This window comes from Capsicum annuum, chromosome 12 (genome assembly GCF_002878395.1).
Source record: "Capsicum annuum cultivar UCD-10X-F1 chromosome 12, UCD10Xv1.1, whole genome shotgun sequence".
NCBI classification, from domain to species: Eukaryota; Viridiplantae; Streptophyta; class Magnoliopsida; order Solanales; family Solanaceae; genus Capsicum; species Capsicum annuum.
Genome location: NC_061122.1, coordinates 1,329,541 through 1,352,767, shown reverse-complemented (window position 1 = coordinate 1,352,767; position 23,227 = coordinate 1,329,541). Strand labels below are relative to the sequence as shown.

The 23,227-nt window shown below is 36.4% G+C and overlaps 4 protein-coding genes across 4 annotated transcripts; 2 read left to right on the top strand and 2 right to left on the bottom strand.

The window, feature by feature from the left end:
- Positions 1-550: 550 nt before the first annotated feature.
- LOC107853816 (all-trans-retinol dehydrogenase [NAD(+)] ADH1B) lies at positions 551-5,358 on the bottom strand (the record flags this gene model as incomplete). The annotated part of the gene is given in 7 exon segments (XM_047400512.1): positions 551-721; positions 1,992-2,133; positions 2,482-2,695; positions 3,608-3,701; positions 3,803-3,872; positions 3,955-4,090; positions 4,915-5,358. Coding segments are annotated over 7 exon segments (1,122 nt in total), but the record flags the coding sequence as incomplete, so codon positions are not given.
- Positions 5,359-8,139: 2,781 nt separating this feature from the next.
- LOC107853818 (serine/threonine-protein kinase SAPK7) lies at positions 8,140-10,598 on the top strand. Its single transcript, XM_016698807.2, has 7 exons — positions 8,140-8,547; positions 8,637-8,867; positions 8,968-9,060; positions 9,147-9,239; positions 9,749-9,853; positions 9,934-10,032; positions 10,130-10,598. Exons 1-7 carry the CDS (start codon positions 8,428-8,430, stop codon positions 10,466-10,468), a joined length of 1,080 nt encoding a protein of 359 aa, XP_016554293.2. The 5' UTR covers positions 8,140-8,427; the 3' UTR covers positions 10,469-10,598.
- Positions 10,599-10,730: 132 nt separating this feature from the next.
- Positions 10,731-14,982, bottom strand: LOC107853819 (protein OPI10 homolog). The gene is made up of 3 exons (XM_016698808.2): positions 14,484-14,982; positions 11,478-11,611; positions 10,731-11,377 (listed from the first exon to the last, which is right to left on the bottom strand). Exons 2-3 carry the CDS (start codon positions 11,578-11,580, stop codon positions 10,917-10,919), a joined length of 564 nt encoding a protein of 187 aa, XP_016554294.1. The 5' UTR covers positions 11,581-11,611; positions 14,484-14,982; the 3' UTR covers positions 10,731-10,916.
- Positions 14,983-16,495: 1,513 nt separating this feature from the next.
- On the top strand, positions 16,496-23,066 carry LOC107853817 (calcium-dependent protein kinase SK5). The gene is made up of 7 exons (XM_016698805.2): positions 16,496-17,295; positions 17,566-17,709; positions 17,821-17,973; positions 18,107-18,222; positions 20,454-20,621; positions 20,756-20,980; positions 22,715-23,066. The coding sequence occupies exons 1-7, from the start codon at positions 16,737-16,739 to the stop codon at positions 22,850-22,852; spliced, it is 1,503 nt and encodes a 500-aa protein (XP_016554291.1). The 5' UTR covers positions 16,496-16,736; the 3' UTR covers positions 22,853-23,066.
- The last annotated feature ends 161 nt before the right edge of the window (positions 23,067-23,227 follow it).

Genomic DNA, 23,227 nt, shown 5'->3' with positions numbered 1-23,227 from the left:
CCTGCTAGCCTGCTAGTCAGTATATTACCGCAAAGTGGGGTATGGGAAGGGTAAAGTATACGCAGTCCGCACCACTATCTATGAAAGTGGGGTATGGGAAGGGTAAAGTGTACGCAGTCCGCACCACTACCTCATAGATAGGTGAGGTAGATTGGGATATTCTCAGTTTCAAATTAAAAGAAACTGCTATGATATTCTCCAAGAAACAAGTTGATTATTTATGAAAAAATTGGCCATGAAAAATATTAAAGCGCCGATCAAAGGCGGCCTGTTTAGGGTAGGGTGGATTGTCATTAGAGAATCTTGTGGACAGAGAGAATCACATCGCTAGAATTAAAAGTACTTGTCTTCAAGATCTGTTCTTATTGGTGTAAGAGGTGCTTAGCAGAGAGCATAGATTTGCTAGGAAAAAAGTAACTGGATGTTTATTGCTGTAGGCGTCGTCTGCTTCTGATGTATTTGCATATTTCATCGAATGCAGTTTTGTTTTACGACATATCAAAACAGAGAATGGAGCAATAAAAGACCTCCTGCACACAAAAGCACACACCTGTCGTCGCACTAGGTGGTTTATGTCCACCTCCCCTTTAGCACCAGATTGTGCAAGTCCAATCATCACAGCTTTGCCTCCATCGCGAACGCTTTGCACACACTGCAAGAATGTTTGTGGTTTCCCCAAAGCTTCAACAGCTACGTCAACACCCAAGCCTCCTGTGATTTCCTGTACAAGTTGAATAGCTGGTAGCATTAGTTTAAGCAGTCAATATGTTCTCAGATGCAAAGGCGAGCACTTGTTTCAGACGAACTTATTAAACCAAATAAATATGGGAAAATTCTTCCAATAAATGCACGTGTAAGACATTTCAGATACAAATTAAAAAAAATACCGAAGAGTATTTATTTTAAGCATAAGGTTTCCTTCATTATTGGACCGTGATAGGTGCAGCACAATTTTTGTTCAGATGATCAGTAAAAACAAAAGAAAACATATGCTAATAGTAGTAAATGGCGCTAATTTATTGGGACGGCCTCACCATTAATCACCTGAAACTCGACATTCTCTATTATACTGGTATTTCCCATAAGTTTCACACATTAATCAAACATTAAAACATTGTTACCAAAGGTGCACTTAAAGCGCTCTTAAGCCCAGAAGTGAGGCTCAAAAGGTGTTAAGCACGTCGCCTCGTTTAACTGTCATCATCAAGGTTCTAAGACATACTTTCTCTAGCCAATGAGCCTCTTCTGAAGCAATTGATATTTCACTTAATTGTAAAAAAAAAAATTCAATTTTTATAATTATTATTCTTGGATCAAACATATATATTTTTCTCCCTCATTTCATTAAAGTCTGTGCTCGAACTTAAAGCCCTAAAGAACCATAGATATTTTTGGCGCTTTTTACTTTTGATAACACTGCATTAAAACTAGAGCAATATTATACAAGTAACCAAAATGCAATATTGAAACACAAAATAAAGCATCACAAACATAAGGACTCTCCCCAGACCCCACTTTGTGGGAATATACTGGGTTTGTTGTTGTTGTTGTAAACATAAGGACCCTAAACTTGTTAGAGGGAGGGACAGAAAACAGAAAACTCTCAGTAAAAGGAAAAGTTCGAGCGGAACCCATCTTGCCAATAACAAATAATCAAAGTTATGAGATTCCACTTAAACAAGATTTGAAGCCTGGATTTAACAAAATCCACAGAAAAATGTATAACCTAGACATGACCGTGGTGCGAAAACAGCCGCTTCCATACACAAGCTGACCGATGAACTCAAGGTCAAAATTCAAGAACTCGCGAAATCAGAACCATAGATCTCATGAGGAATAAATTCGCTGCCCAGTTACACACAATGAACTTAATCTATATTAGCATACCAACCCATCTCTTTTGCTAGAAATCAGAATGAGAAAATACTTTATGGTGTTCGACAGTTAATTTGATAGTATGTTCATAACAGGTTAAGGGAAGAAATCTATACCTTTATTGTCTTCGCTGCATCCTCCTTTGACGCATTAACACAATGAGTGGCTCCAAGGAATTTAGCTTTCTGCAATTTCTCATCTTGAACATCTACTGCAATAATCTCTGATGCCCCGAATGCTCTTGCTATTTGCAGACAGCTGTACCGTGTTTTCAGGCAATAAATCACAGAAGAAATCGAAATAAAACTAGAAAAGCTTAACAACGCACACCCACAGGATAGTAGAGGTAAAAATGAATAAAGATAAAGTAGGAAGAAGAAACAAGGTCTACTAAGCAAATCAATTGCAAATGCATATAAATGAAGAATGGAACTTGGCACTGAATAAATTCTTGAATTAAGATGGAGGTTACTGGTTAGACATATAGAGTCTCACCAGTGTCCAGACTGCAGGCATAATGTGCACGTCAGAAACCCTAAACATCTCGTCATGATCATTTTCACAATTTTCAAAATTAAATCAAATTAAGATGATCCAACTTTTTACCTTGAGCCAACACCTCCTATACCAATCACAGCAATAGCATCACCTGGGCGCACTTGAGCAGCATGAGCCATAGCCCCATAGGCAGTAAAAACTGCACATCCTAAAATGGCCGATTCTGTGTATGGCAATGATTTTGGTAGAACAGCCAATGCATGTGCTGGAACCACACAATATTCAGCTAGACCTCCCATGCTATACATATACACTGGCTTACCTGAAAAATCAAAATATGGACCAAATCTTAATGTTAACCACATTAAGCAATTAAAAGTTTAAACCACATGATGAATAACAAGAGAAAGTTTCCATCGTATATAACAAGTCCAGCAATCATAGACAACCCAAAAGCCAATCTGAGCACGTGCCAACTTAGCTGATAGTCCATAACAGACATAATCATCATACATATCGGTCAATCAATTGTCTCAATGCCAAGCTAGTTGGGGACCATCTCACGGAGTTTTTGAACCCTTATAAATTTTATAAACATTGAAAATGTTGACAGAAAACATATCGGGGTGCTATTACAAGTAAACAAATATTTATCGATGTGAAACATTCACGTACATCCTACAATGCTGAAGAAGAATGCTCATGCATATGTGATAAAGGTTCAAACTGTATTAACATACTTCTTTCCTGGGCCATAAATTCTTCAATAGAAGTAAACTCAACATTTTCCAAACCTCCTTTTTCTCTTAAACTGGTAATATAGGTTTCAAAATTTCTAAGACCGCCTATTCGTACCTTCCTTCTCATGCAACAAGTAGTATATACCAGAATAGTAATACAACTAGAGTTGGGTGGAAATCTTAGACCCAAACCAGGCGTGTTCAACCTTGGCAGTTACAATAAAAGTACTCAGTCTTATTCCAAAATAAGTGAGACTTTGTTACAGAAAAATTGCAACAAAGACCTTTGTATACTGATTACAGGACCATGCCAAGCCATCTGTTTAATAGTTTAGACCAACCACTAGAATAAGCAAAAAAGGTAGCTAATTGAACATTAGATGCATATTGCCTTGTAGAGTTATGCTTGACCTGAATGCTGAGAAAACCATATGTTTAAATTTGGCACTCAAACAGAAACCAGAAAAGTTTGCAAGTAGTAACAGCCTCCTTACCACTATTGCAGAGGAACAATCGTGTTTCCCCATCATAAAGGGTTCCCTTCGCTCGGTTGTAAGCAAAGAAATCCTCACATAAGTCATCTTGACCCTGTGTTCATTAGATAACTATGGCATTAACCGTTTGGCATGATTGCATCATGATATGCAAATATTGTCGGTTTTGTAGGAAACAAATCCAAGTATTGTCACCTTAGAGCAGAAGGAACAGCTACCACAAGGCATGATGAAAGCACCAACAACTTGAGATCCCACCGGAAACCTGAAACACATACTATGTTTGGCAAGGACGACTACATCAAGGGAAAACTATAGTATGCTTCAAGAAAATGCAACTGTTTAACCTTTCAATGATTTTACTGTCTGAGAGCTGTCCATGTTCAATTACTTCACCAGTGATCTCATGCCCCACAACACAAGGGCTAGCGAACGGAAGTTCACCTTTTATTACATGCAGGTCAGAGTGGCAGACCCCACAGGCTGTAGCGAACACATCAACAATAATTAGCTATCATATCCTTCTTATATAGATACCATTTGCATTAGCATGTTGCAATGAACCATACTAGCAAAGACCTACAATGCAAGCTCATTAGTATCAAGAACCAAGAGACCTTACAAAGGGCCCATGACATACATTTGTAGAACATACATATTACTTCGATCTCCCTAGGCAATTCCCAAGAGACAACTCACTTTCTGGATTTTACAAAGATGACAACTTTTGCACAATTTTCAAAAGATAGTGGTGCAAGGTTTGAAACTCGATGGATGACAGGCCCACCCATCTCCCTTAATACCAAGTTTTTGTTTGCAGTAGGGGCGAACCAATGTGCCTAACCCACACCTCGTGCATTGCATTCTTACAACTAGACCAAAGCCGTAAGCTCAAAATATTGTTCTTTTTTATAACAGTGGTTTCCGGGCCACCTTGTGTGCACCTCGACTAATTCTACGAGATACCTGCCCTCTCACCAGTAACATATACCAGGTCTGTCCACCACGGCTAGAACAGATGGTAAGAAATCACCTAGTGTTTGTTTTTGTTAGGAATTGAACCTGAGACCTCATGATGCTCAATCCAACTTCATTGAACCGCTAGGCCACACCAATGGGTGCTGACAAAATATGGTTGCTACCTATTGTATTGTGTTGCTTTGTTAGTTAAATTACAATGTTTTGATTTTTACTAAATTTTTATTTTATGGCATCACTAAATCCACCATTATGTAAGGACGGAAAACTATACAATCTATTATATTCATTAAAACAATATAATTACAATGTAAGGAATAGGAACAGACCTTTAGTTTTGAGGAGAATTTCATTAGCTTTGGGTCGAGGCATATGGAAATCTTCAAAGGTGAGGGGTTTTCCTGGTTCCCAAAATACAGCAGCTCGCATATGAGAAGGTCCGCCATTTAGATGGTAGTAGGATACATCTGATGCTGCTGTTTTAGTACTACTAGCATTGCTATTCTTCTTCTCTGAACAAAAGGATCGACTAGCAAAGATTGATGATGATGTTGATCTAGCTGAAAGAGCAATTCTTGATGTTGATCCATTAATGGCCCTACGGATAAAGTGAGAGAAAGACATATCTATTCTTGTTTCTTGTTTCCAAACTACAGATTCAACTGAACAGACAACGTTGTCCTATGTGTATCCACCGATTGATTGATTGATTGATAGGGACTTGTTAGTATTTTTATTTAGTATTTTTATTACAACTAGGACAATATTAATAGTGAGTAATAATAATTATGGATAAGCATTTCCAAGTATTTGTATGGCTAACCTTGTTATTAGGTTGTTTCCCCCTTTGACCCTGCCTCTAATGGAAAATTACATAAACATGCCTATAAAAGTTATCAGACTTACACAAATTCTCAATAGACTAATTATGCATCTTCATTGGATATATCAGGGAGCTCTTGACAGACCCAAAATTAAAAAAGCTAATTATGTATATCTTCGTCGGATGTATTATGTTTCTCGACGGATCCAAAATTAAAAAAATATATCAGGAGCTAATTATGTATCTTTGCAAGAAAAAAATGTATTTTTATTGGATGTATCAGGAGCTAACTCGACAGGTTCAAAATCGAGATTTTCGATAATTATGTAAAATATCGAGATTTTCTGTAATTAAGTTTATGACGGTTTCGAATTTATGCTGTTTACCCAAAGAAAAAGGACACTACTAAATCATGAATTTCCTGTCTCTTTGCATTATGAACCCAAGACACTTGAGACTTCCTCTCTTAGATATGAGTTATGCGTCGATCTTCACTCTCATATGTTACGTCACTGAACTTAAGCTCTGGGTACTTAGTATTGGTCATGCTTAAATTGAAACCTTTAGATTATAGGGCTTATCTTCAAACTCTCAACTTACCGTTAACTTCACTGTAGGTCTTGCCAATCAATACTATTATCATCTACAAAAATCACTACAACGCCTCCACTGACTATGTGATGTCAATACGTTCATCACTAAGACGAATAGGACTGAGGTAAGAGCTGACCCCTGGTGTAGCCCCATCATGACCGGAAAGTGGTCTGAGTCATCTCCCACTATTCTAACTCGGGTCTTGGTTCTGTCATACATGTAGTTAATAGCCTAATGTAGGCCACATATACCACTCTTTAAGACTCCAAATATCTCCAAAAGACCTCCTTAGGGACTGACTTTGTCATACGTCTTTTCTAGGTCAATGAACACCATGTGCATTGACACTCGCTTAGTAGAAGTAGTGAGTGCAAGGATAAGTCGATTCAGAAAGGGAAGGAGTAGTAGCCTAGCCTGATTTTACTTTGTTTTCCTTTGCAATGTAGTTTGACATTGAGTTTTGAAACCATTTGCAACAATCATAAAGGTGATTAACCTATTTCATGTTGCCTGTGTTAAACTCTATTTTTCTTGGTTCTTTTTCCTTATCTGATATCAAAATTTTCACAACATAATATAAGGACTGTGCATTGGTGTATGGAATTTCTACTTCAACACGATATATACCAGAAAGTGTAAACGGGCAATAGTTTTAGTACTTTAGCTGCTCACCATTGTTTTCTGTTGTTCAAAAAACATCCTATAGAGGCATATTCAGGGGGTGCTATGCAACAAATGAATGGAAGAGTTGATCATGAGTTGTATATCAATTTGAAGTGAGCGGTAAACTGGAGAAGATCATGTTGTTTCTTAGCTGTTTCGAGTAATTTGGCATGGCAATAACACTCTTGATTTCTCTAGCTCTGGCTATGCATAATTAAGAGACTCCTGATTAACTATCAATTTCCTTTTATGGATCTTCTTGTACCAGTTGATATATGTATATATGGTCTTTTCTTCTTAGTCTTCCAAGAGAAACATGACTTTGTTAAGAACAACATGCAATTACTTTGTGTATAATCCTGCATGGTATCAAATGTTATCAGTTCTGGTACTTTTGAGTACTTGTTACATTACACTAAGATGCCACTGATGTTATAATGAAAACAGAATAGTTAGCTAGTTAGAATAGCTATCATAGTAAAACATTAATTAGTATACATAGGCAGAGCAAATTAGAGTTATTTGTCTTGAGCCTGGGTGGGTCTGGGTCTTATCGGAAACGGTCTCTCTACTTCGATAGAGGTAGTGCGTTAAATAGAAGCTGCATAATACAAAAGGGTTTGTTTAAGACTTGAAACGTACAGAAGCATGAAAAGAAGATATATTAGATGTAGAGGCGGCATTTCCGTCTCCCAACTCCTAACTTTGCCACAGACATAAGTCAGAAAATTAAGCAGCAGCGTCCATCTAATTCAGTTAAATGATCAAAATAAGTTTAATTATATGCCTGCCTCTGATTTAAACTAGACAATAATAACATAAATAAGCTAGCTAATCACCACTTAATCATCAGATTACTGTTAAAGAAACATAAACCTTAGCTTGAATGGTCATTAGTTGGCTTGTACTTTAACACGACATGACATGAAAATGTTCAGATTCAAATAATTCATCATACTATGATCCAACCTGCAACCGACCAATAATAATAATAATGAGTAATAGCAGTAGTAATACGAGTGGTGCATATATAAGTTGCTTAGCAGAAAATTAAAGCCTCTAAAACTAAAAGTCAAAAGTGACAACCCACATAAGATCACTCTTCCTTGGAGACCGGCGTTATTGGAGATCCAAAGCAAATCAACTTTTCAACTTGATCTCTCAATTTTTTTATTTTATTTTTTATAGTTCTCAGTTTTGCAAATAATGAGTATATTAAAAAGTATTTGTTAAACTGTTAAACTTGAACCAATAATTGTCCAAATGCTTGGTGAATATGCCTGTTATTCCTTTTACTTTTCCATATATTATATCCCACATATATAATGCATGAGTAGCTAGCTAGGAATATTAAAAACTAGTAATCTGTAACCACTAGGTAATTAATTAATTAATTAATAATTGATTAGTTAAGTGGGGTGTGTGGTAGTGGGATAAATATAAAACTTGGGAGTAGAGAGGTGTGGAATGCCATACCAAGAGCCATTACTCTTCCCCCCCTCCCACGTGCTCTTCAGTACTGTGCATGTTAATCAATCATCAGGCTTGATGAACTGTTGCCTTTCATATGCCAGTTTATCTATCTATCACTTTCGTGTATGTGTCATCCATTGTATCTTAAAACTCATCAGCTATAAATACACCTGATCAGTCATCTATCAATCATTTAGCTATATATATATATATATATATATATACTGCCCATATCCATATCCATAATTAAGCAAGGAGTACTAGCTAGCTGGTGTAGAAAGGCGCTACGATGCAGAATTACGAGGTGGTGAAGGAGTTGGGATCTGGTAATTTTGGGGTGGCCAGGCTCATGAGGCACAAAGAAACTAAACAGCTTGTTGCCATGAAATATATTGAGCGTGGTCGCAAGGTACATATATATCCTAAACTAGTTACATAAGTACTACCCGCGATCTGTCTGCTTACTTACATATATATGGTTTCTCCATCTGCTTGTAGATTGATGAGAATGTGGCAAGAGAAATAATAAATCACAGATCACTTAGGCATCCGAATATTATTCGTTTCAAAGAGGTGATATTAACACCAACACATTTGGGGATAGTAATGGAGTATGCAGCTGGTGGTGAGCTCTTTGATCGCATCTGTCAAGCTGGTCGATTCAGTGAACCTGAGGCTCGATACTTTTTCCAACAGTTGATCTGTGGAGTCCACTACTGCCACAACATGGTAACACCATCAATCAACATATATATGAGTCTCGCGCATCAAAATACAATATTGCAACATTAACACACATGAACTTTGATCTTATATTTCGTACGTACAGCAAATATGCCACAGAGATCTCAAGTTGGAAAACACACTGTTAGATGGAAGTCCAGCACCTCGCCTTAAGATCTGTGACTTTGGTTACTCCAAGGTATAATCCTGTACAGCTTAATTATAAGAACTTGGTACTATTTGCATATACTCATCTGTGATTTAATGATGCATGATGCATTACAGTCTTCTGTGTTGCATTCACGTCCCAAGTCGACTGTGGGAACTCCAGCTTATATTGCACCTGAGGTTCTCTCTCGACGTGAATATGATGGCAAGGTAACATTATGTATATTAATTGCTTTCTTATTTATTCGATTGTTTTCAATTATGTATTCAAAATTTGTTACAACAACAACATATCATATCCGATGTAATCTCCTTAACATGAATCAAAACTTTTTCCTTTTTTTGATTACATTCAGTAAGGAAGTGTACGTTGAAGCAATGCTAAGTTGTCAAATGCACATGTTAACATATTATTTTGTACATAAAGGACACCCTTTGAGCATATGTAAAGTTTGCATGTGATGACCATGTGGCTTCATGTTCGTTTAGGACATCTAATTATAATATCTTATGTGGTGGTGACCTATAAACTAATCCAGATAACGATGGACTATAGTATAGAATTATTGGACCGATTGTTGCATGATTATCCCACTTCAATTTCAACTTGTTAATTCGAACATCTCATTCTATTGGTAAAGTATACCTACTCTCCATTTGTCTACAGTTTGTTAAAAATGACATCTTATTTATCCTTTGCCTTTTCCTATTTTTATTAGTCAGCAGATGTATGGTCATGTGGAGTGACTCTATATGTCATGTTGGTGGGAGCCTATCCTTTTGAAGATCTAGATGATCCCAGGAATTTCAGAAAAACTATTTCAGTCAGTTTTCTATTTAATTTAATAAATTAATTAGTCTAGTCTAGTACAATCAATTACCAATAAATGGTGTTTTTCTGCAGAGAATAATGGCTGTTCAATACAAAATCCCAGACTATGTGCACATATCCCATGATTGCAAGCACCTTCTTTCTCGTATATTTGTTGCCAGTCCTGCCAGGGTATGAGATATAATAAACCTTACAAATACTTCATTAAATATCGACAATGCTTACTAAAATTTCTTAATACGTCGATGTGTACTAATGTATGGAGCAGAGAATCACATTGAAAGAGATCAAGAACCATCCATGGTTCTTGAAGAGCTTGCCAAAAGAACTGACAGAATCAGCTCAGGCAGTATATTACAAAAGAGACAATCCAACATTCTCCCTTCAGAGCATTGAGGAGATCATGAAAATTGTTACAGAGGCAAGAAGTCCACCACCTACATCAAGGCCTGTTCCGGGTTTTGGCTGGGGAACAGAGGAAGAAGAAGACGGAGAGACCAAAGGAGATGAGGAAGAGGAAGAAGAAGAAGAAGAAGACGAGTATGAAAAACAAGTTAAGCAAGTTCATGCAAGTGGAGAGTTTCACATCACACATGATGATGCTTAAGTTTACCATTTCTCTCATTTGATGTTCTGTAGAACTAATAACCGCACTAAGCCTATTTCCTACAACAACAAACTTATCAAATGTACTAAATATTACACTACTAAGTATTCCTTATTCCTTCCTTCGTATATGGAGATTTGCAGGGTAAGATACTTCTATCTGAAAATCTAATGGAAGGATACTTCTTTCTACTACATTTTAAACTCAAGCTCTAGATACAATCAGCACAACAAAGAGAAGAAGAGGCTGCTTTACACCCTTGTGATGGAACATATCGATAAGATTGAAATTCATTTCTAATAATCAACAGTAGACAACGGTTACTGCCCAAAGTTCTAACCAAGTAGTGAACAATGACTTACCACAATTCTACAACAATTAACTCGTTATATTCTCATCACAGTTCTCCAAAGATAAAACACAGGAACCTTCATACATGAACTGGGAACTACAAAGCGAAGCCCTTCAAATACTCTGGATCTCGCTTAGCTCGTTCCTGGAATTTCTTGAACCAGCGATCCAATATATCCATAGGCACAACCAGCTTACTGCCATCCACTCCGCAAAAGGACTGCATAAAATTAAATAAATTCTCACCAACTTTCAGCGCCAACCTCTCAATTTTCTGTTCTGCAGCCACATCAAGGGAGGGAAGTGTTGCAAGATCCTCAACTGAAACACCTATCTTGGCAGAGATTGGAGTTGCATCAGCAGTGAGCTGCAGTTGGCCACCGGGCTCTGGCCAAGGAAGCGACAGCACAGCGGAGGGTCGAGTCAGTGTAACTGCGCCACAAAAGAGGAAAGGCGAGCCAGGGGATTGGATGTACACAGCGAGGGCTTTGTCTGGTGGCAGTGTGAAGTTGTTGATGAGGAATATGCAGACTTCTCGAATAGAATCATATGCTTCCCCTGCACATGTAATGGTAACTGTCAAGTGAAAAAGTACAAACAGTTCTCTGATAAGTGAAAAAAGTTTAAATTGTCTTTGGTTGAGGGATTTGGAGCTCACCAACAAAGGTGTTCATGTCGAGGACCCAATGAGTTGTGTCTATCTGAGCAAAGGTGGAGATATCCATAGGGAAGCTTCGGTTTGGGAACACCACGCCAAACATTGTTAATTACTTTTTTTCTCTCGTGTTTTTCCTGAGGAGAAGAAGGTAGGAACCACAGTTAGAAATAGATTACCGTTGCATCTAACAATCACACATTTCAAATTAATTCGCTCAAACAGCCATAAGAAGTTTGACTTTGCCACAGAACTGCCTGTATTGTAGTTTAAGGTAAAGATTATAAAGTAGTTTAAAGTTGCTTACTCTGTATTCAACACAAAAACACCGAACAAAGTTGGGTCATAACTGCCCAACCTTGAAAAACAGTTTTGCAAAATGGAAAGAGCAAATCTCTTAAATTCTTTAGAAACAACCCCACAAAATAGCATCTGATACTGCTTAATGGCCTAAACTTACTTACAGAACTTGAATCAAAGAATGCCAGAAAGTGAAATCGGGAAGCAATCCAAGACCGATGAAGCTAAGCAGCCAGAAAGCAAAATGAATCATAAAAAGTTACCACTTGGATCACCAATTATATAACACTAATAAGCCCAAAAGGGTGACAAAATACCTCCTTGCATAATCAGATTGCTAAAAAAAGACAAAAGGATAATATACAAATACAGTTCAATTTACAATTGTTAGTAGTAATATTGATCCTTGATCAGTTCATACTCAAAAGCACCCAGGTATATGGAACTAGGACGCAGAAGTTCAGAAGCAAAAACATGCAGGAGAATCGACATAAATTTTTGCCTTGGCAAGCTGGATCCCGGGGAAACGATATCTATGTTATATTAAAAGCATGAAACCCCTAACTTAAAAGTTAAATTACGAAAATATCCCTAAAAACTCAATAGCCACTGTTTAGAAAAACTTAATCCTACACACAACAATGCTTCGTATGAATGTCAACAGTCATGATCCTTGAGATGGAAAAAACCACCGCTTAAGAGAGAAACAAACATCGAAATTAATGGAGAACACTTGGGAGAGGGCCACACATCAGTGTTAATGGAGACTCACTAAAACGAGTACTACAAAGTCAAATTTTGGCTGATGTTTCCGGATGTCCAAACCATAAAAAGAACAATCCTCTTTTTCCAACTTATATAGATTCAACCTGATATTTTTTATATAATAATTTCTTAAATTGGGATATATTAACTGATAAGCACCCACTGTCCAAAAGTTCGGTTGGGTACCCTGGTTGAGTGTGTGAACTGAAGTTGCACGCATAGCCAAGTTTGCGAGTTCGAATCTGGTTTACACAATTTTTAAAGAGCTCCCTCTTCTATTCCTTAAACTTCATTTTAACTTGAAATATTCTTATGTTCCTTATTATTTTTTCCCACTGCCTTTTCCTTCTTTTTCTCCAAAATATACATTAGTCTAGATGTGCACTCTCAGAACAGTGGTTACTTGCCAGCTGATGTAAAATAATTTTGCAAATCTATTTTATTTTACGATCAGTAAAAATTTACGGTAAAGGAAGGTCAGCACCCACAACCTAAAAATCATGAATGGGGAGGATATACTTTATTATATTTGTTTCATTTCAGGAAAGTAGAGGGTCAAAGCAATATCAAAATTCATTATTTTATTAACGGTATCAACTCCTTTTATGTTTTCTTCTCTATCTAAGTCTCATTTTAATTTATTTTCACATCATATAAATGTATCCCTATTGAATTTGTGTTGTCTTTATATCACTTCCATTTAATTAAATAAAGAGAGAAAGGAACTTCTTCTTGTGCTTATACTAACGTGAAGAAAGGATCAAGGTCACCCGAGGAAGCAATGAAGATAAAAATACTCATTATGCAATTCAACCTTTCATATTTTCCTTTCAGATTTGATATGTGCCCTTATCTAAAATAAATATAATTTATAGGTGTATAAGATGAAGCTAACGATACACATGACATATACATTAAAATGGAAAAAACGAGGTTATAATATTCTATAGCAAGAGTAATCAACTATAATAAGACAAGTTTGCAAAAAACATGCAAGCTCTTCTATCTACCGAGCAAGTCAAGCTCTTTAAGACGGACCTCAAGGCAAAAAAATTGGTTAGTGAGCTTACCACATCTTGGTCAATTTGTGCGTATCTCGATTATTCCACCGTGTACTTGCTACTTTCCACCGACACAAGTACCGGGTCACTATGCCGTCTTAGGCAGCTCGGAAGCAATCACCTAGCTTTATTTGTTCTAATCTCCAAGGTTTACACAAGTCACTGACTGCTTGTACAAAATCCACATTCCCTCGTCCAAAATTCTGATTATAAACCTAACTCTATACATGCACCAAACTATCCTATCCCCATGAGGTGGTTTTATTAGAAAATTATCATAGAGTAGAATATCCATTCGTGAAAAAAGTCTCTCACACAAGAGAGTCAAAATGTAAACAGGAAATCAAGAATCTAGCAGCTACCTTTTTGCATAGCAACAACAAAAAAGACAAGGAATCTCAAAGGAAGTTCTTTGAGGTTAATTTCTGCCATGAGCCACCATTTTAGTCAATTCAAAATGAGTTTTTAAACTCATACACATGGACGAGGCAAAAATGATTCACCCAAAAGACCTTTACAGAAAATAAAGTCATTCAAGATACCCCCTTTATAATCTGTGCAGGCTAAACTACCCAATGAAACATTCCTCGTATACTATACTAGATAAAGACAGAGCTTAATTAGCTAAAGCCCACAAGAATTTCCAACATAAAAGTAAATCAATCAATAAAAAAGGTTTGATCTTTAAGGCAAATGAAGTCATCTGTTCAATTTCCAACATAGACAAACACTGTCCCATCTGTTCTAGCCTTAGTCAAGGTGCGCAAAAGCTGACCCGAACACCACGGTTATAAAAAAGAAAAAAAGTTCTTGACTAAATTAGGCAGTCATTCAGAGACAGACATAAAAGTAAATTAAGCAATAAAAAAAAAAAGGAGAGTACCAGAAGTTGTGAATTGAGCAAATTGAGAGCTGTACAGTTCCCTATTGCTTTCAAGAAAGATTTAAAGGTAGGGTTTTCCTTGCAGAGAGAAGAAAAGATTGTTGTAATGTATGATGAAAAACCCAAGTGAAGCTTGTAATCATCAACTAGAGTACTCCGTTTATTTATGTCGGACGGAATGTATTTATATGGTAGAAGAAATTAGCAAGTCTGGAAAGGTCTAGAATATTCACACTCTACTTTTAAGGGTCAATATATAGGGGTAACATAAAAATTGTGAATGATTTACTACATTCGAAGCCAAAATACAAGGCTCGGACCAAAGAATCGACTTAGAGAAGGGTTGGAGGATGGGGTTAGGAGTCAAATTTGGACCGAAAGTCAATTCTTGAATCTGTTAGCCAAGGGTTGAGGGTTGTAGTCAAAGTCAGGTTGAGGTTGAGAGTTGATATATCAAGTTGAGACTGAGAGTATAGTCTCAAGTTGAGAGTTAGGGTTAAGGTCGGAAGTCAAAGTCCAGGTCAGTTACTAAATCTAGTCTCAATCGAATCTCAAGTTAGGGTTAGGGACGGGAGTTCAGTCTGGGTCGAGTCAACAGTTGAGCTCGAAGTTACGCCCCTGATCAAGTCATAGGTCAATTCTCGAGTCAGGGTCCAAGTCTTAGGTTTCATATCGGGGATGGGGTTGAAGTCGAGAGATGGGTCTCCAATCGATTATAAATACGTGAGTAAAATAGTATCCAAATCTCTTAAAGTATGAGATTTGGACACGTTACAACCATATAAAAAAAATTATTTATAGGTGTTTATTTTGATCTAAATTTTAAATTATTTGACTCAAATTCATGTATAATTTCTGAAAATTGGTCAGTAGATAAACTTCAATCGGATGATTTGAACTCTAGAATTCAGATAAAAATGTGTGAAATTTATTTTTATAAATAGTACGCCATAAAATCTATAACTTTAAATGCGAATTCTATAATTTTAATTGCCCATAATTAAATTGATGTCCGAATTGTTCCAAATTGGGGTATCTGTTCATTTTGGGTTCACAAGCCCAAATAATCATACAAATAACCAAGATCAATTCTTTTGTTTGGTACTTTGTCAATTTTACAAGCTCTTTTTTGCATTATTGTTACTAATTTTCCTCTATAATGATGCAATACTACAAGTATTGACTCGTTTGTTATATAATATTATAATTTCATTCATTTCTCAATTCACTATTTGTTTATAGTCGAGTGATTCTTTTATTATCAACAATATATTAGTAATTTTAGTATAATAAAATCAAAAAAATTAGTTAGTTTTTTGAAATTTTTTTTAGATTTTAATCATATTTTTAAACTTAAAATTTTTATTGAGGGTTATTAAAGTCAAAAGAAGATGAAAGTAAGTGAAAAACGAGAAATCAGAGTACATTAGGATTCAATTGGATTAGACTATAGCATTTTAGGCTCCTTCAATGGGAGTTAACTAGAGTTATTTTTGATAGAAGTAGAGCGTTTTAATTAATAAGTTAAAAGACATATAATCAAGAATTTTAACTTATAACTTTAGCTTAATTTTATTTTTTACCCTTAAAAACGAGACTTTAAAATTTTATTCAAAAATCACAAAGACGTGTTAGAATTTATCCTGAATTTTCTACTTTATCTGATTTTCTAGCATAATTATAATTACCTTTGTTGGAAAATATTTCCTTCCATTTCTATTAGGTTTATTTTTTTTCTAGAGTTTTGTAATTCTATAAATAAAATTCTCTTCTCAAGTCATAATCATATAATAATATTATGTTTTTAGTATTATTTTCTTTGTCGTCTGATTTAGCGTCTCAACATTTGTAAACTATAAGCTTTCACATGACGCTCTCTCGATTTCAAACCCAGGATGCTCTCCACTCGTCTATCTCTACTTATTTTTTAAATTTATTATTATATTAAATAATGAATAACATTTATAATATTAAATATAAAATAATAAATTTATTTTAGCTTAAAAAAAACAAGTCAATGCAAACAGTCCCAGTAATCATATTTCCGACCAAACTGACAGTCAGCACACGGTAAGGGAATCTAGAGTTGTAATAGTAAATTCTTGTTTTGCACAAAAGAGGAAAACAAGGGAAGAAAAGTAAGTACCAATAGTTTGTAAACTAGTACTAAACTTTTCATACTTTAGTTTCAGAAAGAATCAAGATTCAGAGGACCACTTCAATCTTTCTATCAAGTGGAGTTCTCCATTAACAATGGATTCCTCAAAGCCAAAAACATCATCTTTATCAACCCCATCCAAGCTTTTTTGGGTTCTTCCTTACAAAACCCAAAGTCTTGAGAGCCTTTACACACTTGGCAAAAAATTGGGTCAAGGTCAGTTTGGTACTACTTATCTTTGTACTGAAAAATCCACTTCCAATCTTTATGCTTGCAAGACTATACCTAAAAAGAAGCTCATCTGTAAAGAAGATTATGAGGATGTTTGGAGGGAGATTCAGATTATGCATCATCTATCTGAGCACCCAAATGTTGTTAGAATTAAGGGTACTTATGAAGATGCTTTATGTGTCCATATAGTTATGGAGCTTTGTGCTGGTGGGGAGCTTTTTGATAGGATTGTTCAAAAGGGTCAGTATAGTGAAAAAGAAGCTGCTCAATTGATCAAAACTATTGTTGGAGTGGTGGAGGCTTGCCATTCATTAGGAGTTATGCATAGAGATCTCAAACCTGAGAATTTCTTGTTTCTCAGTTCTCAAGAGGATGCTGCTCTCAAGGCCACTGATTTTGGACTTTCTGTTTTCTATAAGCCAGGTTAGAAATGTATTGCTGCTGCTGACGTTTTTACTGGTGGTTCTTCTCTTGTTGTTGCTGGCTTTATGTGTTGTGTTTGTTATATTGTTATTTGTCCTGAGCCGGGGGTTTATCGGAGACAGCCTCTCTACTTCATCTGAGGTAGTGGTATGGACTGCGTACGCTTTACCCTCCCCAGGCTCCACTTGAAGGGAATACACTGGGTATGTTGTTGTTGTTGTTGTAGGGTAAAAGGGTGGTTCTGTTCCTTGATTTTTTTATTGTTATTAGGTGAAACATTTTCGGATGTTGTTGGAAGTCCTTACTATGTTGCTCCAGAGGTTTTATGCAAGCATTATGGACCTGAATCAGATGTTTGGAGTGCAGGAGTTATCTTGTACATATTACTTAGTGGTGTTCCACCTTTTTGGGCAGGTATTGTAATTGCCAGCTTCATATCTCTACGCGTGTTGAGGAGGAAGTACAGTTTGTTCGTCTTTCATTCGCATATTGTCTTATAATTTCTTATTGTTTTCTTGATTCCAGAAACTGATATGGGAATATTTCGTCAGATACTGCGAGGAAAACTAGATTTTGAATCTGAACCCTGGCCTGGAATTTCAGATAGTGCAAAGGATTTGATACGTAAAATTCTTGATAGGAATCCGAAGAGGAGGTTAACTGCCCATGAAGTTTTGTGTAAGTCCTTAGCTCGTAGTTGTGAAAACCGAGACTTATTTGGCTCTGGAAAATGCTGTTACCTCCTACTATCATTCTTTAAAAAGCATTGCTTTCACAATGAGCTTACATTTTTGTTTCCTGTGACTATCAGGCCATCCGTGGATCGTGGATGACTCAATGACCCCTGATAAACCTCTTGATTCTGCAGTTCTTTCACGCCTCAAGCAATTCTCAGCAATGAACAAACTAAAGAAAATGGCGTTGCGTGTAAGCTCTTGAAAAGTTTGTTATCCGCTTATATGTGTCTGTATTGTGTAAACACTCCTTGCCTGGAAAAACTTTTTCCACCCAATTTTATAGTGTGAAGGGAAGAGAGATTAATTGAGCGGTTGCAGGGAGGATTCCAAGAAATTAAGCAGTAAAGAAACTGAAATCGGATCCAGATGCAGATTTAAAAGAAAAAGAAAAATGCATTAAGGTAGTGAAGAGGAGTAGAAAGGAAAATTGTCGGGTGGGTAGGGAGTATGAAAGAAGTATGCCACATCCTAGAATCTGTTAATACAGATCATACTTACATAAGATTCTTACATCCATGCTTATCGTCATTTCTGCATTATGTTATAACAAATCTTTCATAAGAACACGGTACCTACAGCTATGACTCACCAAACACAAAAACGGTGAGCCAAGTCAAGTTTGGGCATTTCTCATGAGGAGTACTGGAAGAGGAGGTCATGCATTTTCTAGGTTCTTACCGATAATATAAATTGTACAGAGTTGATAAAACGCTGATGCCGTATTTTATTTTTGTAGAGGTATAACAGGAAAGCCCTAAAACTGAATTAATCGAGTCTACATATGCTTGGATAAATTTTTGAGGTTGTCGGCCTTATTACTCTAATCTGTTGAATTTTTTTTTAGCTAGGCACTCAATCGCATCTTAAAAAATTGAAATGATTTGAGTTGAGACTTCCAGTGAACTTCTGCCCCAGTGAACAAATAAAGCTCGCGCACCTCATTGATCTTCTTGAAATGCTAAATCGCCGAAATACCATTTCTTGAAACTATCAACAAGTGCATTCGGTGGCATATCATTGTTATGCTAAAGTTTAAATTGTTCCTGTTTCGTTATCTATAATGTTAAGAGCATGAAGGAAAAAGGCACTGAAGGTTCCTCCTAAAATGTTATGTTTGGAATGAACAAGCTCCTTCGTTTAAATGTTGGATGATGATAAAGAATTACAGTTCTAGCAGAACTTTGGCATATGTATGAGCTTGTCTCCTGTTAGAATTATGTTATTTTCTCTTTTCAGGATAAATTAATAATGCAATCACAGAAAATATGTCACAGAAAACACCTCACACCTCACAAAATAGTGGAATGATCACTTAACTGGATTATAAAAAGACCAATAGAATCACATTTTATATTCGATCATTATAGGATCTTTGAAGGATGAAATTTGCTATCAGTGCTAAAGAATGTAAGTAAGTGAACAATAACATCTACAATGCCTTAATGATACACTGGTTGGGTTCTCTATTTGAATCCTTTATATACATTCCACTCTCTGTATCATTCCGCTTTTATCGGGTGTCCCTGAAGGGACTTATATACATTCCACTCTGGTTGAGTTCATCTTATTCCAAACTAATAATGTCATTTAAGACAAACTTCTAATGGTAGGGATTATCTAAACCTCACAGTCCGGACATACAAATCTCTTTAAGGTTTATCTTGGATTCTTACAGTGTTTTATCAAGATACCACATTGTAAATCAAAAACTTATTATCACTATAGTGGTCCCTTTCCTTGGTGCTTTTGTGCTTATTCAATCTTCACCTTTTTTCCCTGATAAATGCCTTTCCTGTTATTGTTATGTTCTTATTGCTGAACCTTGCCTTTGTGAGAGAAGATGTACTCTGTTAGTCTGAATCTTATATATATTCGTGCGGTGTCACAAAATGTATGTCGATTTGGTCCTAATATACCAAAAGAGAGAAAGGAATGAGAAAAGCTAAAAAGGGAAAGGAGCAAACAGTTTATCCTCTTGCAGTTTTATCAGATGCTGCAATCACACCATTTAGTTATATTTTCCTCTACTAGGTTCTATGTGGCGATTTGTACTTGAAGTTCTGGCAAAGTTCAAAATTTTCTTGAGAAAGGAAATATGCATAGGTTTTTCTCATAAATACTTCTGAAGGTATCTTGTTTCACTTTCAGTTAATGTGTTGCCGATGACACTTGAAGTGAAAATCGGTTACTCAACAACCAAAATGATAATTTGAACTCATTGAGCTGTCCTAATTTTTGCTGACATCGTTGAATGGGCCTCCAGTTTTTTCGTTCTGGATGGAAATTATAATTAAGATTGGAGTGCTCTTCTTAGCTGTTTAAATGATACTTATTTTGGAAAGTCCAGTCACTATCAATTCTAATTGCCTTAGTGAGTTATATCTTTGATTATTGTTTTACTCATTCTCTTGTTACTTGTAGGTGATTGCCGAGAGGCTATCAGAAGAAGAAATTGGTGGCCTCAAGGAGCTATTCAAAATGTTAGACACAGACAACAGCGGAACAATAACCTTTGAAGAACTAAAAGAGGGTTTGAGGCGAGTAGGTTCGGAACTTATGGAGTCTGAGATCAAGGATCTTATGGATGCGGTAAGAATTATCCTCGTTGTGTTTTGTGTCTTAGAGATATGTCCACCTGTCTTTCTGCCACTCACTTGTGTTTATGAGAAGTATAATTTTCTGCTCATTTGACTACATAGATCCGACCGTGTTTTATTTAACAGGCAGACATTGACAACAGCGGAACAATAGACTATGGGGAGTTTATTGCTGCTACTGTTCATTTGAACAAATTGGAAAGAGAAGAGAATCTATTATCAGCCTTCTCTTACTTTGACAAAGATGGTAGTGGATACATAACTATCGAGGAACTTCAGCAAGCCTGCCAAGAACTTGGTCTAAGTGAGCTCAATCTTGATGAAATTATTAAAGATATTGATCAAGATAATGTAAGTTCTATTCTCTTATTCTTTCTATATCATGCACGTATACAAGGAGTAAGGGTTGATTGAGTAACATAATGTTCACCAACTTATTTAAATACATCCAAAGGGGTTTATGAAGATCTTGCGCGGCTCTATCAATTGTCTTGAGGATCAGATGCTCTCAACCTTTCACCTGATATGAGAGTCAGCCTTTTGCAAGCTCATTCGGCAACCATAAATACACATTTAACATTTAAGTCTGCTCATGAACCCCAAATCCCCTCGGAATGGTGTTGACTTATATAGTGTCCTACATCCAAGAGCGTTTATAAAGGTCTTGATTCACTTCATCAGTTCCCGTAAGGTTTTAATTGAATGCTCAGTTCTTCCTGTCATAGGCTAGTTTACCCTAGAAATTTACCTCTCATAAAATAAAAGAAGACGTTTACCATAGGAACACTTGAATCATAAAATATATAAATTGACCATGTTGTGACTTAAGACTTCAGTAGTTGCTCTTTTTTCCCTTTTCTCTCCCGTTTAAGCTGACTAAGAGAAGGAAATTTGTGCAATAGTATATGCTGAAAAAGATTGTCAATGGTCAAAGTAAGTGATGCCTAGTACTATTACAAACGTCCTCCCATTGCAAAAAGGAAGGAGAAGCTATTTTCTTTGCCTGTCATTTAGTTTCTCTCAAAAAGCCAACTTTTTCAAGTTCCAATTAAGAACTAAAACCCAACCAATGACCTACTCTTGTTCCGTCTTCATCATGTCAGGCAGTGCATACGTAGGATTGCATGACAATTGCCTAAATTTCTGAGTGCAAGCATTTCAATATAACCAAACAGTGCCAACTAGCTTCCATTCAGATTAGAATTGCTAATTATTCGTTTTCTAGGCCCTAGCTCTCCAGATATGCATGCCATATCAAGAACGCACTTAAAGCCTAACCATTATAGCACCCCATCAGTCCAATCAAACGGCATCCTCATTTTACGGATTGTGAAAGTTGACAAGGCACTGTTAGAAGCTATGACAGCAATAGTTTATAGTTGCTAATTGCAGGTCTTTTTACTAAACAAAATAGCAAAGTCTTATGATGAGGGATCAACTCAAACGTCCCCTATCAAAAAACTCAAAGACATTCTTTTTCAACGGAATGTTTAAATTTACCAAGTTATTGTTGCAAAGTCTTAGTATATCAAAATGGCAAAGTCTTTATTATATCACAAGGGTTGACTGTCCTGATAGTAACTTGTTACTGGTGTGAATTATAGTGACCTTTCCTCAGCCCCCCAACAGTATAATTGGGAGGACGGGGGGCCATAAATTTGTGAAGTCTGCTGTTGTTTTGTTTCTGCTCTAAACTATTCTATGATTTCGAAAGAAAACATTTCGGTTGAGTCTCATTTTGTGCTGCCTGTACCAATGCTGAAGACGAGTTTACACGCTCTATTTTAGTAACATAAGAATCTGTCATGTACCAGTCCAGGAAATGGTCTTTGCATTGGTTTGTGTTCAGCTAAATAGAGCTGTAGTTTTATGTCTTTCTCTCTCTTGTTAAAGGTTTAGTTTTGTTGTTTGAGTTCCTATCAGCTCAACTGGTAAACTTAGATCGTCAATGATTAGATGAGTTCAGTTCATTTTTCAATTTCCGTTTCAATAAATTTGTGTGCAACATGGCTTTCCGTCTTCTGTTAGTTCTTAATATCTGTTCCTGTGTTTCCTGCACTAACTAAACGAGCTTACAAATTGCAGGATGGACAGATAGACTATGGGGAATTTTCAGCAATGATGAGGAAAGGAACTGGTGGAGGCGTTGGAAGGAGGACCATGAGAAACACTTTGAATTTAGGAGAAGCACTTGGACTCGTACAGAGTGAAGAAAATGTATGATCCACCAACGAGTTCTGGGCGATCTTTTTTAACTTCTTTTTGCCATGCTAGGTCCAATTATATGACATGTACTGCTACAAGGATTAAGTGTTGAACTTGATCCCTTCCCCTGCTTTATTCTGGTTTCTTACCTTTATTTTCCCAAGCTTAGAGATTCAGATTTTGGTAACAGTGACAAAGAACAAGTTTCTTCTAAATCTGCTTCTTTCTTCAATCATTCAGTGTCTCATTGGACTGTGCTTTTTCAGTACCAGATAGTTGAATTTTCTAGCATATGTGATGTTAGTAAGGCAAAAGGTTTTATGATTGTTGTGTTAGAAATATAGTTGAAGCGATTATATTGTATGACCATTTATCATGACCTTAGTGGCTATC